Below are 12916 nucleotides of genomic sequence, written 5' to 3' on the forward strand. Positions count from 1 at the left end.
TGAAGTGACGTGGATTGTATTAAGTTGAGCTATGTTAATTATAAATACTTCCATAATTTATTTTGATCATGTCTTTGTTTATTTGTATTTTTTTAAAATGTGATAACTCACTCCCTGTGTGCTATTTGTGTTTGGATCTTGTGATGATCTCGAACCTTGTATTCGTGAGAACAGATGACTAGGTGGATGACTTTAAAGAACCTCATGCTAGAGGACGCTGAGACACAATCCTCTGATAGAATGTGACATTGGGGATGAGTTTTTTATTTTAATTGCATGATGTTATTTTATTTTATTTTACCTCCCTGATTTAATAAAATTTCTCTTGTAAACTTTGACGGCCATGTTCTGTTAATAAGTTTTATTTGATAATAGTGAAATAAATGTGAACCTTTTACCCACGTTAATTTGTTTACCTTTATTTTTATATGTTTTATTTATTTATATGTATGTCGGGGTAGAGGGTGTCACACTGACTAATTGTCATTATAAAATATTAATCGTTTAAGTAACTTGTATGAGTTAGTTGTTGTTGTAAGTGAAGTAAAATTTGAAGAGCTTGTAAAAGAATATTAGGTTGAGTGGACCTATAGAGATGAAAACATTTGTTGAAGAATCCTGCTAAGAAGATCTATGGACAAAATACTAACCTTTAAGGATAGACTCACTGCAAACCTGCAAAGATAACAATACTTGAATCAGAGACTAATTATATGTTTTGTGGTTAATTTCCTATAATAGAAGTTAGATTGAAAGATTCATAAAGGTTGGTCCAGTTGATAATGGACAAACTCATATCCCAAAAGGACGTGAATTTTATTCTCGTTATCGATGTGAAGATCTTATTGATGGTTAATCTGTAAGTACTTCTATAAGTACTCTTTGAATCTTGAAGCTTGTCCCAACCCTAGTGAACATCCGGAATCCAACTCACCTAAACTTATTCAGGTACCAAAAAGGATTGAAAGATTCAATTAAAAAATAAATATAAGATTCAATTATAAAAATATTTAAAAAACTAAAAAGTTGTCTATGAAATACCACCAAGCGCATGAATCAACTAGTATGAAGTTGTTCTAGCTTAACCAGAAATCTGATGTTCAAGTCCTAAATATATAGTTGTGTTAAATACTTAGAGAAAGAACTTGGACGTCTATAATACTCCTCTCCGACTCAAACATAATTCTTTTAAGTGAAAAATATTTGTGGTCTAGAAAAAAAATTGATGAAATTTAACCTAATTAAAAAGAATTGAATAAGACACATGTACTCTAAGGAAAAACAGCTTAGGTACTTGTGGGAGTGAGTTGGCGTTGTTCCCCCAAAGTGGCGTAGGGAATTACTTGGCGTGGCGAAAGAAAGATGTCGAAGTAAGGTGGTGCCTGCAAAGTGCAGAGAGTCGAAGCACAAGTGTACTGTAACCGTAGACGATGTGAACCAACCTCTCTCTTCACTGATTACCACGTGGAACTTTCAAACGCTTCCTCATAATTCACGAACTACACCCATGAATGAAAGAAACATCATTGAACAACAACATTAACATCAACAAACAAAACTCATCTTCCTCTTTCATCTCTCTCTCTCTCTCAACCCCTTTTAAGTTTTCTTCTCAGACCCTCTCTCTCAGATTCTTCAATTTTGTTTACTTTTTTTTTTTCCATTCACTTCTTTCTTTAAAACCACCTTCATAACAAAAATTGTGAGCCACCTTCCCCCATTTTTTTTCTTCTCTTAATTTCAACACAAAATTTGAGCTTAGTAGCTCTTTGTACTTTTAAATTTGTGTTTTTGTCTTCTAAGTGGACCACCAAAATTGTACTTGTTCCTAACTTGTTCGTGCAATTGTATTTTTTATTTTATTTTCAGAGAGAAACCTTCCAGGAGTTGTTCTGTTGAAGGATTCCCTCTTTCTCATTGGTTTCAATGGAGGTAAATAAAGCAAAAAGGAAAAGAAAATGTTGATCAAGTTGTTTTCTTTTTTTAATTTTTATTTTTCATCATGCAACAATGGCCTAACATTATGAGATTTTTTTTACTCGTTGTGTGTTCTTTTGGGTGCAGAGGTGTTACAATGAGAAAGAGTACAAGTCCAACAAAACAGACCTTACTCTAAAGCTTCCACCTTGTGGTGAGAATGTAGCAGAAGAGAGGGGGTTGAGAAGGTCATCATCATCATCATTAGTAGTTGGTGTTGCAAATGCGGCCCAGTGGGGTCCATCTCTTGGCAGATCTTGCTCACTGCCAACAGAGAGGCAGAGGAGGAGGGTGGCTGCACTTTCACCTCAAGTGCTTGCTTGGGTGGCTGCTTCTTCTGCCGTCAATGTCAACAACACACCATCTTCACTTCTCAAACCGAAGGCACTCCCAAATTCTTCTCAGGATTCAGGCCTTGGTGTGTATTCTTATGTCTTGTTTAATCCCTTGACTAATGTTTCTGGTGATTGCATTAAAATATTAGAAAACAATGATATATTTGTTTATGTTGCAGCTAAGTTATTTAAAAAAAAAATAAGATGAAACTTTTTTTGGTTTTGGGGACTATCCCCCATCCCTTTTCTTTGTGTCATTTTCCTTGCTTCATTGAATTTCAGGTTGTTTACATCAATTAGGTTTTTGTACTATTATTTGATTCATCTTGCTTCCTAGTGTTATGTGATTAGTGATGAAGAGTAAGGAAAGATTTATCTTTGAAGCTTGTATGACTGAAAAGTGAAAACCCCGGGGGATGAGAGAAGAACAGTCAAAAATAAAAATTTATTGTTTACTTTGAAGGCAAATGCAACTCCAAATGCAAAACTATTCTTAGTTGTTAGTCAAAGAGCCTCACATGGCAATCACAAGTGTGCCTAGTGTTGGTACTCAAATTTTGCCATGGATTTCAAGATGTGAAGAAGAAACTATACTGAATTACTGACAAGATACTGAGAAAAGATATATGAAATCAATTACATAAACATGCTATAAAATATAGAGAATCACATCATAAATGACAATGTATGACAAGTAAAGAAATATGGATGATGCATATGAATTATGATAGATTTTAAAGCCAATGAAGAAAACCAAGTTTCTCCTTATTTTGAAATCATATGATATTCTAAGATAACATAAGAGATACAGAAATTTTTAAATTATAGGTATATCTAAAGAGCAAAACACTTTGTATATAAATATGATTGGGAGGAACTATTTCATAGTGCATATGCAACTTTTGTTAGATATGAAAATTGACAATTTTCTACCATCTCTTGAGACTACTAATGAAAAGAGAGATACAAATTGAAAAGGAGGTTTGCTTATAAAAGGTTTCAATCTAGCTTAGCAAATTGATAAATATTGTCTGATGTTATGAATGTTAACCATGTTGTCTGATGATGTTCTTAGTTGCTTGCATATGTTTCATGCCCCTTTTTTGTAATCAAATGATACCACGACAAACGATATTTAGCAACTATAAGATGAGCATTTTTCTGAACTGCTCTTTTATCAAACTTGCATTATATCTCTCTTTTCTTCTCAGTTGTCCCCACCAATAAAAGCTCTTTGGAATTAGTTTTGGATATGCAGAATCTTTAGATTCCTCTGTATCTTTCATTGATAATTGTTTTTTTCTTTTCCTTTTAACAAACTTCATTGTTTTGGTATCTTTTTTTATCTGTTAGATTTAAATGAAAAAGGAAAGGCTGAGGTGAGGGGTCATTCAAGTTTTGCGATTCCAGAGGAAGCTATACTCATTTTGTTTAGTGTTACATCACTTGATCCTTATAAATGCTTGTACTATAGAGGATGGTACGAAAACCACACACTGCTGAGTGTAATTATTGAAAGAAGATATGATTAACCCTAAAATAGGAAAATAAAAAAAAATTAATGTGTCCAAATGTATCATCAAATCGAAAGTGTCTACTATGATTGCTTCCCTGGTTACATTAATATTCCTGATCCCGATGTCATTTGGCTAAATATTGGGCTGAGGGCAGGCAAACATAACCCTGGATTGTTGTGCAAGATGCAAATATATAATACATGTCAAATACAGGATGGCCATTGCTGATGTACTTAGGTGTTAAAAGACATTGTTAAGAGTGAAACTTAATAATAAATGGTAACGCTGAATGTGTTATGGGGTAAATCTATACCAGTGTTGTTAAATGGCAGCGCTATTGACGCCCTGGCAGAAATGGCATGGCAGTTTTTTTGCCAACCGCCATAGGCAATTTGTGAAGGGAGGCCTGCTATGGCAGCACCATAGGCCACAATGGCCTGTTTATATAGCAGAATTTTGGTCTTCCCCCGTGTTCCGCCATCCGCCATTGATAACACTGATCTATACTAAAAGAGTAAGACTGTCACAATGACCCGGTTTAGTGAAGAAAAGTGCATTATGTACCCATAGAGGAAAAACTGACAGTAGTCTTTTAAAAATTCCTTTTAGTGGCCTTCCATATCAATTTTGTTCTTGCAGAGTTGTGTTTAACTCTGTAAATTATCTCCCTCAATGTGAGTTTATTCTTTATATAAATTTTTAATGATATCACAACTAGTTGATCTTGTATAATTGTTTTCATATTCTTTGTATGACTAGTCTTCACTAACTCAAATTCTATCGTCATTGGTGGATAATGGCTATCATATCAGTGTACTAATATTTATATACTAGAAATAAATAATTTAAGCATCCTTGATATTTTAGGACATAATGTTACATCATTCTCTGGATTCAGACGCCCATTTACATATGGAAATTGGTTTGCTGGTGTACGATTCCTTTAGACTATAACTTTTGTTAATTCTGTTTAATTTAATTTCTGAATCATATTATTGTATTAATTATTTATGATTTTTGTCCCCTGAAACACCGTTCCTACACTTTCACGCTACATACTAATAGATTATTATGTATGCTGCAAGTGTGAAGCCAAACTTATATCACTGGATACCTCTCTTTTATTTGTTTTATCTATAATGATTAGAAACTAAGATGTAACATTTATGAAAGTAAAGCGGGATTCGTAACTTTCCCTGATAGATTTATACATCAAAGATATTTGTTTTTGGCATTAAAAATTGATAATTTGGGAGAGGGTCTTTTGTTCTGTTCATGTTTTCTTCATTGTTTTCATGGTTGTTTTCACTTGGGTTATTTTGGATAATCTGGTCACTTAATGCAACAAAGGGTCCTAAAGTACCGTTTTCCTCCCTACGTAACCATTTTACAGAAATAACCTTGTAATTGTAAGTGGTTAAGGTTTAGCTGTAATACATTATTAACTCGTGAACAAACAACGGCTTGATTACAATTAGATACAATAGAAATAAATTTCCTTATCTAGCAGTAATCTGAATCATTTGCAATAACACATGGAGCAGAATATTACTAAAGCTGTAAGTGTTTTGTATCACAGATTTCTTTGCATTGCTGTAAGTATGTTTTAGTTTGCTTGCTAAATTCATTAATATAAGTTTAGCTTTAAAAAAATAAAAAAATCTCACAGTTCATCACATTAACTAGTGCAAATATTAAAATTAACTCTATTGCTGATATTTGACTATTTTTTCTTTTGATTTTGCTTATCTGAACCTGAACCTGAACCTTTCTTGTGTGCTTTCTATCCCAAAGATACACTCAGAGGTGTCTCATACAACATTCCATATATAGGTCCCACACATTCAGCCGAAGGAGTTGCTTCGAATATCCAAACATCAACCAAGCAGGAAAACGATTCCATGGCTTCCCAAAAAACAATGGCCAAGGGAATTTCACCTAGGCCTGCTGATACTAAGCCGGAGAATCCGGCCAAAAAGCATAAACTTGGGAACTACTGCAGCCTTAAAGGTGATGTAATGGAGATCCTGAGGCGGATGCCAAGTGTGACTACTACTGGAGATGGCCCCAATGGGAAGAGGATAGAAGGGTTTCTGTACAAGTATAGGTCTGGTCAAGTGTGTATTGTTTGTGTCTGCCATGGTAATTTCCTCACTCCAGCTGAGTTTGTCATGCATGCTGGGGGAAAGGAAGTAGCCAATCCAATGAAGCATATCACTGTTTTATCTAACTCATTTTAGAGGCAATGTGAATGGATTTATAGTTCATTCATCTTGGAATGTAAAGGGAAGTGGAAACAATGAAACTATCTTTGGTTAGTTTAGTTTCCATGAATTAATATTATCCATTGTTCAAGTGGCCTGTGTGAAAGGAAATTTTCATCTGAGGTTGTGTTCTTTAGTATTTAATACAAGGTAAAAACAAGAGAATTATGTGATTTAGATCAAGTTTTTCCATCACTTTCAAGTTATTATTGAATTCAACTTGGAGAATAGGATGTTGGAGTTATCAACCTTTATGTTCCTAAGCTTAATGAAGATATAACTACATTTCTGAAATGGGTAAGTGACTGAACAACATTATTTATTAAATACATCACTGAGTGCATAGATTAATTAGCAGAGGTTGTTTCAATTTAATTAGTAGTCTAAGTTTAAATATTGAAGACGTAGTTATAATAAAATTCAGTAAGTAGAGTTTTGTTGTCTTTACAAGTTTTGTGTGACTACAAATCTCCAATTTAAATAGGGTGGGTCAAATTAAAAAAAAAAAAAAAACACTATTTATCATACAATTTTCCTAAAGGAGTTAGTTATTCTTATATTTTTTACCCTCTATTTAAGGAGACTTAAAACTGCCTGCAAAGACATGTTTATTATGATATTATTTGTATGGAGTATCTAAACTCTTATATGCTGTTATTTTACTTATCTTTTTGTTATTACGCAGTCACTAATAGAAATAGAATGATTGTAAGGTATGTATTCAACCTTGCTTCACATACTCCTGTCACGACCAAATGCTTCTAATATTCAGTTATCCGACAGGAAGCACAGTCCTATACTTTTACAAATTTAGTCCCTGTGATTGATGCTCTAAGCAGTCCAACTAGCGCCACTTAGGGAATATGAGAATTCTACTGTTTTATTTAACAATCCTCATAATTTAAAAATATAAAATATAAATTGTACATGTGATGAAATAAACATGCTACTTTAGGTATGAATTTTCCTTTTTTTAGTACAGTACTATGTCAATTTTGCCTTTATCACAAGTTAATGGGCAGAATGGGGTTAACGTAGATGCTTCATTGCTCAGGAATGCATCTCTTCATATAAGATTTTGACATGATTTTATTGCGTAAAAACTTAGTTCATTTTTTCTTTCCTTTGATGGAAAAATTAGTTGAAAAATTAATTAGAAGTTGAAAAGTCCGTTAAAAATTGGAAAACTAAGTTATAGCTAAAGGCTTAAAACTGAAAAACTAATTTATTATCTTATTAAATTATAAATGTTTATTAAAATTAATTGTTCAAGTACATGAAAGGTGTAAAATGACAAAAAATAATAAAATTAAGATTTATTTAAAAAGAGTAATAAAAAAATTGGATAAATATATTTAAAACAAAAAGAAAAAAATATATAAAAATTAACATTTTAAAAAATTCTACTTAAAGTAACATTTCAAAAAACATTAGAGACTATTAAAAAAACTTGTTTATTAAACAATCAAGCAAGTTTTTAAACTAGTAAAAAAAAGTTAAAAATTAATTAAAATGTTTTGCGAAGCATAACCTAAATAGGATAGGATTTTATTAGGGTTGTAAAAATCTATCAAAAAAACAAATTGGTACAAAAGTTTTCAGTTGTCTCGGTCATGTAAAATTACATGAGAGGATTTATTTTCCTCTTTTTTTTAAAAAAAAAAAAGTAATTACTCTTATCATTTGATTAATACCCTTAAAAGGTGCAACTATGCAAAACACAATTCTACAGGAGTTCTTAAAAATAAAAAAATAAAAAAGCCTTGTTTTAATGAAGAAAACATGAATAAAGAGAAGCTTTTATATCATTTAATTTTAGGAATTTCTAGTTTCCTTTCATATTTCAAATCCTAGGATTCAAAAACACTTTATTCAATTTTCTTCTAACTTAAAAGTAGTTTTTAGTTTGAAACACAGAAAATCATCAAATAATTTTGACTCTTATTTTTAATTTTATTAAGAGTTTTTAAATTCCAAAACAAAATTAAGTCTTTGTTTTACGATAAATTAAGTCAAATAACCTAGAACTAGTTTTTTTTATTAAAAAAAATCATAGTCGTAATTAAAGTATTCTGTACCCAAAAAAAAATGATTGAAGGTATTAGTTTACTGTATATTGATTCCATTAGAACTTGTCAAAGATTGAGTTTTTCATGTAAAACTCATTTCTAACTTTTTAATCCTCAAATATTTAGATAGTAGTCCAACTAGTTTTATAGTTCTATTGATTTCCTCAAACTCTTTTTCATCAACCCTTATAAATTGGTTCCTCCTTATTTAAATTACCATTCTGTGGATCTTCTATTGAGAGACTTTTAGCTATTTGACTACATCTTTAAACGTGCCAAATGACAAAGGAATATTAACATAATCGAACCGCTGTTGTTGTTCACGTGCCACAGAAAATTTGTGTGACCTTGCACACTTGTGCATGTGTTTTAGTGTGCCATCTAAAAATAATTTTCTATGGAATCCCTGGACCCTAGATTGTTTCTGTTGATCCATTTATCTACCAAGAGTGCTATCAAATGTTACGTTGTTAATCAGAATATTTGTGTCTGATTTCCCAACTATGAAGTGCATGTGCTTGATACTAAACTATCAAGGTGATTTAGACAATAAAATGGTTTTGGTAGAAGCCAAGAGAGACTCTATGATCAGATGGTGATCTAATGCGTTCTAATTAACAGCATGAGAAGCAGGAAAACCATGATTTGTTCTGAGAAGCATTTGGGGTTGACTTGGGATTCTGAGCTGCTGCATCTGGTGTTGGTCTAATGTTAAGCTGCCCTGGCTGTTTCTGCTGCTTTCTCTTCTCTTCACCATGTTTTGGTGAAAGAGGTTTGTCTCCATCTGCCAATCTTCACATCACAAAAACAGTTCAATTATTTGCTCAAGAAACTTAGCATCAAGTTAAGCTTTAGCCGCCATCAAGAAGCATCATCATCCCAGTAATTTTGGTCTAGTGATAATAAGATTTAGGTTTAAATATGCTTTTAATCTTGTCAGTTCATGCTTTTTTAATTTTGCTTCCTGTAAGTTTTTATTTTCATTTTTAGTTATTTGTAAATTTGTATTTTTTTAGTTTTGGTCCCTGTCACATATTTTGTTCATTTTTCGTATGTGTAAGTTTGTGTATTTTTAATTTTAATTCCTTTTAAGATTTTATGTTTTTTCATTTTCAATCCCCATAAATGTACACTTACATGGACTAAAATGAAAAAAACGTACACTTATAAAACTAAAAATGAACAAAAAAATTTACGAGAATCAAACTTGAATGGACACAAATTTATAGAGATTAAAAATGAACAAAAAAAACTTATAGAGACTAAAATTGAAAAAATATAAACTTACATGAGTAAAAATATATTTAAGCTGAATATTTATTTCTTAATTCAATGTTTATCTATTCACATTCCCTATATCATGTGTTACAGTTCTTATAGTATGAATTCAAGGGCCACATTTTACACTTTCCAGATCAAAATTATTTACATTGGTATAAACAAAACTATACCAGAATCACTTTTCAAAAACATATATACTAGTCTTTGGATTAGTCTAATATGCCTTTGGAGCTATCGTGACTAGCAGTGAGGGACCCAAAATCACAATAGCTCCATGAAAAAACTGGAAACAACTGTGTTGCTTTTCCTTCAATGTGGAAAATCTGAATTGATTTGGACAAAAGTGAAGTTAAACCAAACATGCTATTAGTATATTATATTGGTATAGCGTGTTTGGTTGACTTCACTTTTGCTAAAACCAATTCAGATTTTCCATGTGAAGGCGAAGCGAAGCAGAGTTGCTTGTAGTTTTTCATGATGCCACACCACCGTGATTTTGGATCCCTCACTGCCAATCTAAACACACTATAAATAGAATAGTTAATGAAACAAGCATGTATTTTTACATATAAAAGAAGTAGCTAGAGCTTACACATTAAACGCAAAGGATTTGGTGCTCCCGTCTGATTGGTGAGAATGAGCATTAGAAGTAGAACGCTTATTGGAAGGTGCTGCCCCACGATCAGGTATCAAATCTCCTTTGATTACACTGTCTCTTTTTATACTGTTTTCCATTATAACCTCTCTCATTGTCTCAGCAGCTTTTTGTTCAGTCACTCTTGAAACTTCATGTTGTTTTGCAGTGCATTGGCTGATATCATTGAATTTTGTTACTGGAGGTTGAGGTTGAGATTGAGGTTGGGGTTGGGATTGAGGTGGGAATGGGGGCTGATTGCTTGGAGGAAATGCGCCAGACGAGTTCATGTCACCAGGTCTATCCATATCACCAGATTTGCTCATCCAAGCCATGTCATTCGAGAAACTCGTATTTCCCATTTGAATGCTGAACAATGATTCATTAGAGGCAGTGCTCCATTGAGTGTTTGATTTTGATTTGTGTCTATCAAACACATGTGATGGAAACCTATAGTTTGAAGAAATTGTAGGATTATCCGGACTCTCCATCACCTGCAGTGAAGGATTTTGCTTTTCTGAGCCGTTGCTTGTGCCAGGAGCAACACCTGCTGATGAGTATTGTCCTGCACCATCACTACCTTGCCGTCCATGTTTTGGATAAGAGCTGATTGGGATATCATCATCACTGAATTCTGAAGCAAACTTAACATCTTTTCCCCGTTTTTGAGGTGCTTTAGTGACTGCAATTGCAGAATTATGCATGTGGTCTTGAGTAGAAGATTCAGAAGATGGGGAAAATGATGAAACTGATGAGCCTGACTTGTTATCTGTTACTGAATTGCTACTAGCCTTGGTATGATATCCTTGTTCTGTAACTGAAAAGGTATGATGCAGTTCGACACTTGTTGGGATAGTAGTAGCACCTCCATGGTTCTTAGAAGTTGCATCAGCTTCTTGTTGGTTTTGTACTGATTCCAATGTGAACCAGGGGTCGAATTGTTGGCTTGAAGAGGGAACATGAGTTTCACCGTGTGTGTTAGTGGCTGCATTTGCAGAATTATGCTTGTGGTCTTGAGTTGAAGATTCAGAAGCCGGGGAAAATGATAAAACTGATGAGTCTGACTTGTTATCTGTTACTGAATTGCTATCAGCCTTGCTTTGATGTCCTTGTCCTGCAACTGAAAAGGTATGATGCGGTTCAACGCTTGTGGGAATAGTAGTAGCACCTGCATGGTTCTTAGAAGTTGCATCAGCTTGTTGTTGATTTTGTGCTGATTCCAATGTGAACAAGGGGTCTAATTGTTGGCTTGAAGAGGGAACATGAGTTTCACCATGTGTGTTAGTAGGATGTGTCCATGCTTCACTACTAGGCACGCTCCAATGACCTTGCTCCGGTGATGGTAGTCTATGATGTGATTCACTGCCATGATCAAATTGTTCATCAACTTTCACCAAGTCAGCTTCACCAACATTAGTGTTCTTTCTCGTTTCACTCGTGGGAGGAACTTTGAAGGGATTCCCTTGTGATGATTCATTTGTGGATGGTGCCAATGATGAATGGGGGCCTAGCATACCATCAGCAGGAAATGCACTTTCACTAGTATGGTCATGCTCCTTTTCAGATTCAGATGCACCAACATGTTTAGTGTTGGTGGGGGCTGTGTTATTTTCCATTGGAGAAGGATTAGCTTCACCAAAAGGGTTAGAAGAATGTGCTTCCACATGGCTATCAATTGGCCTTCCGCCACCCTTTTCTGCCACTAAATGTGTGTTATGCAATTCAGACTGTGAGCATGTTTGGTCACGTGTAGGAGAGGTTGCACCAAAAGGTCTAGGATGAGTTGTAGTGGTTGTTGTATTTGGCATAAGGTCAAAGTGATCTTGTGATTTCAACTCTGATGAAAAGGGTGAAAAGGAGGCTACTTGTTTCTTTTCTTTGTTAAATTGTTCTCCTTCACCTGAATTTGTAGAAGGACTAGTTCTCATATCAACACTAGATCCACTGTTACTTATGGATTCCATCAGCCAACAATGTCAAGTAATATTCATTCAGGGTATGGATATTCTGTAAAAGCAGAATCTCAAATGAAAAACCATATCTGAAAGAAACAAGGATTTGATTCAAGTCACTAACTAGATGCTTGTTTAATAATTAAAGCTGAAAACAAAATTGCATGTCAGTCACTTGAAAATGAGAGATCACATAGATATCTGACTCCTTGCAATTCACTTTAGGAAAAAATAAAAACAGTAAGCAATTTCAGTTGTGTGCATATGTATGACAAATCATAGATATATTGGAATATTAATAGTTTTTTTTATCAAGATTAATATTACTTTAACTGCGCTCATTCTAGAGGAGTTAAATCTCTACTAGAAAGCACAGCAGCAGCAATGTTTATCCTTCAAATATTGGTGGGGCAGATACATGAATCAACCGTGCCACATTAGGCTATATTATAAGTTTAATTTTTAATAAATCCAAATAGAGTTCTACCCCGTAATATGTAACATAACAAAGGTGTTAGGTGCCTTGCATGCACAAAATCACAAATCTTCATGTTTGTTTCAAGTGTGCATTATTTTGATTCAAACAGAATCAGATACTATCTCTATTAAAATATATTTTAAAAGAAAAATGTAATTCTCAGTTCTTCAATATAGAGGCCCTTATCTATCATAAAAAAAAAAAGTGCCTGAAACGGTAGTGCATGATGTTTAACTATTACATCGATTTATTTTATTGAAGATGGCCGGCAAATTTAACCTACCAAATATTAAAAAGAAAAGGAGAAACCATATATAAAAACTAACTGCATTATCATGATGTACATGACACAAATTGAAAATGTACGAGTAACCTATACTATATAACATACTAGATGATGAAAATAATG

General features: G+C 33.4%; 2 protein-coding genes across 5 annotated transcripts; one reads left to right on the forward strand and one right to left on the reverse strand.

Annotated features, from left to right (window-relative positions):
• The first annotated feature begins 1273 nt into the window (after positions 1 to 1273).
• LOC100788995 (ninja-family protein AFP3) lies at positions 1274 to 6270 on the forward strand. 4 transcript variants are annotated; one of them, XM_003522942.4, is made up of 4 exons: positions 1274 to 1432; positions 1870 to 1932; positions 2065 to 2395; positions 5663 to 6270. In XM_003522942.4, the coding sequence occupies exons 2-4, from the start codon at positions 1927 to 1929 to the stop codon at positions 6067 to 6069; spliced, it is 744 nt and encodes a 247-aa protein (XP_003522990.1). In that variant the 5' UTR covers positions 1274 to 1432; positions 1870 to 1926; the 3' UTR covers positions 6070 to 6270. The 4 variants fall into 4 exon arrangements, with proteins under 4 accessions (XP_003522990.1, XP_006578540.1, XP_006578537.1 ...); XM_006578477.4 differs by having other exon boundaries at positions 1294 to 1702; XM_006578474.4 differs by having other exon boundaries at positions 1295 to 1702; positions 5624 to 6270.
• Positions 6271 to 8652: 2382 nt separating this feature from the next.
• On the reverse strand, positions 8653 to 12041 carry LOC102659619 (uncharacterized). Its single transcript, XM_014774718.3, has 2 exons — positions 10036 to 12041; positions 8653 to 8954 (listed from the first exon to the last, which is right to left on the reverse strand). Exons 1-2 carry the CDS (start codon positions 12039 to 12041, stop codon positions 8777 to 8779), a joined length of 2184 nt encoding a protein of 727 aa, XP_014630204.1. The 3' UTR covers positions 8653 to 8776.
• Between the last annotated feature and the right edge of the window lie 875 nt (positions 12042 to 12916).

This window comes from Glycine max, chromosome 4 (assembly GCF_000004515.6).
Source record: "Glycine max cultivar Williams 82 chromosome 4, Glycine_max_v4.0, whole genome shotgun sequence".
Classification (NCBI taxonomy): Eukaryota; Viridiplantae; Streptophyta; class Magnoliopsida; order Fabales; family Fabaceae; genus Glycine; species Glycine max.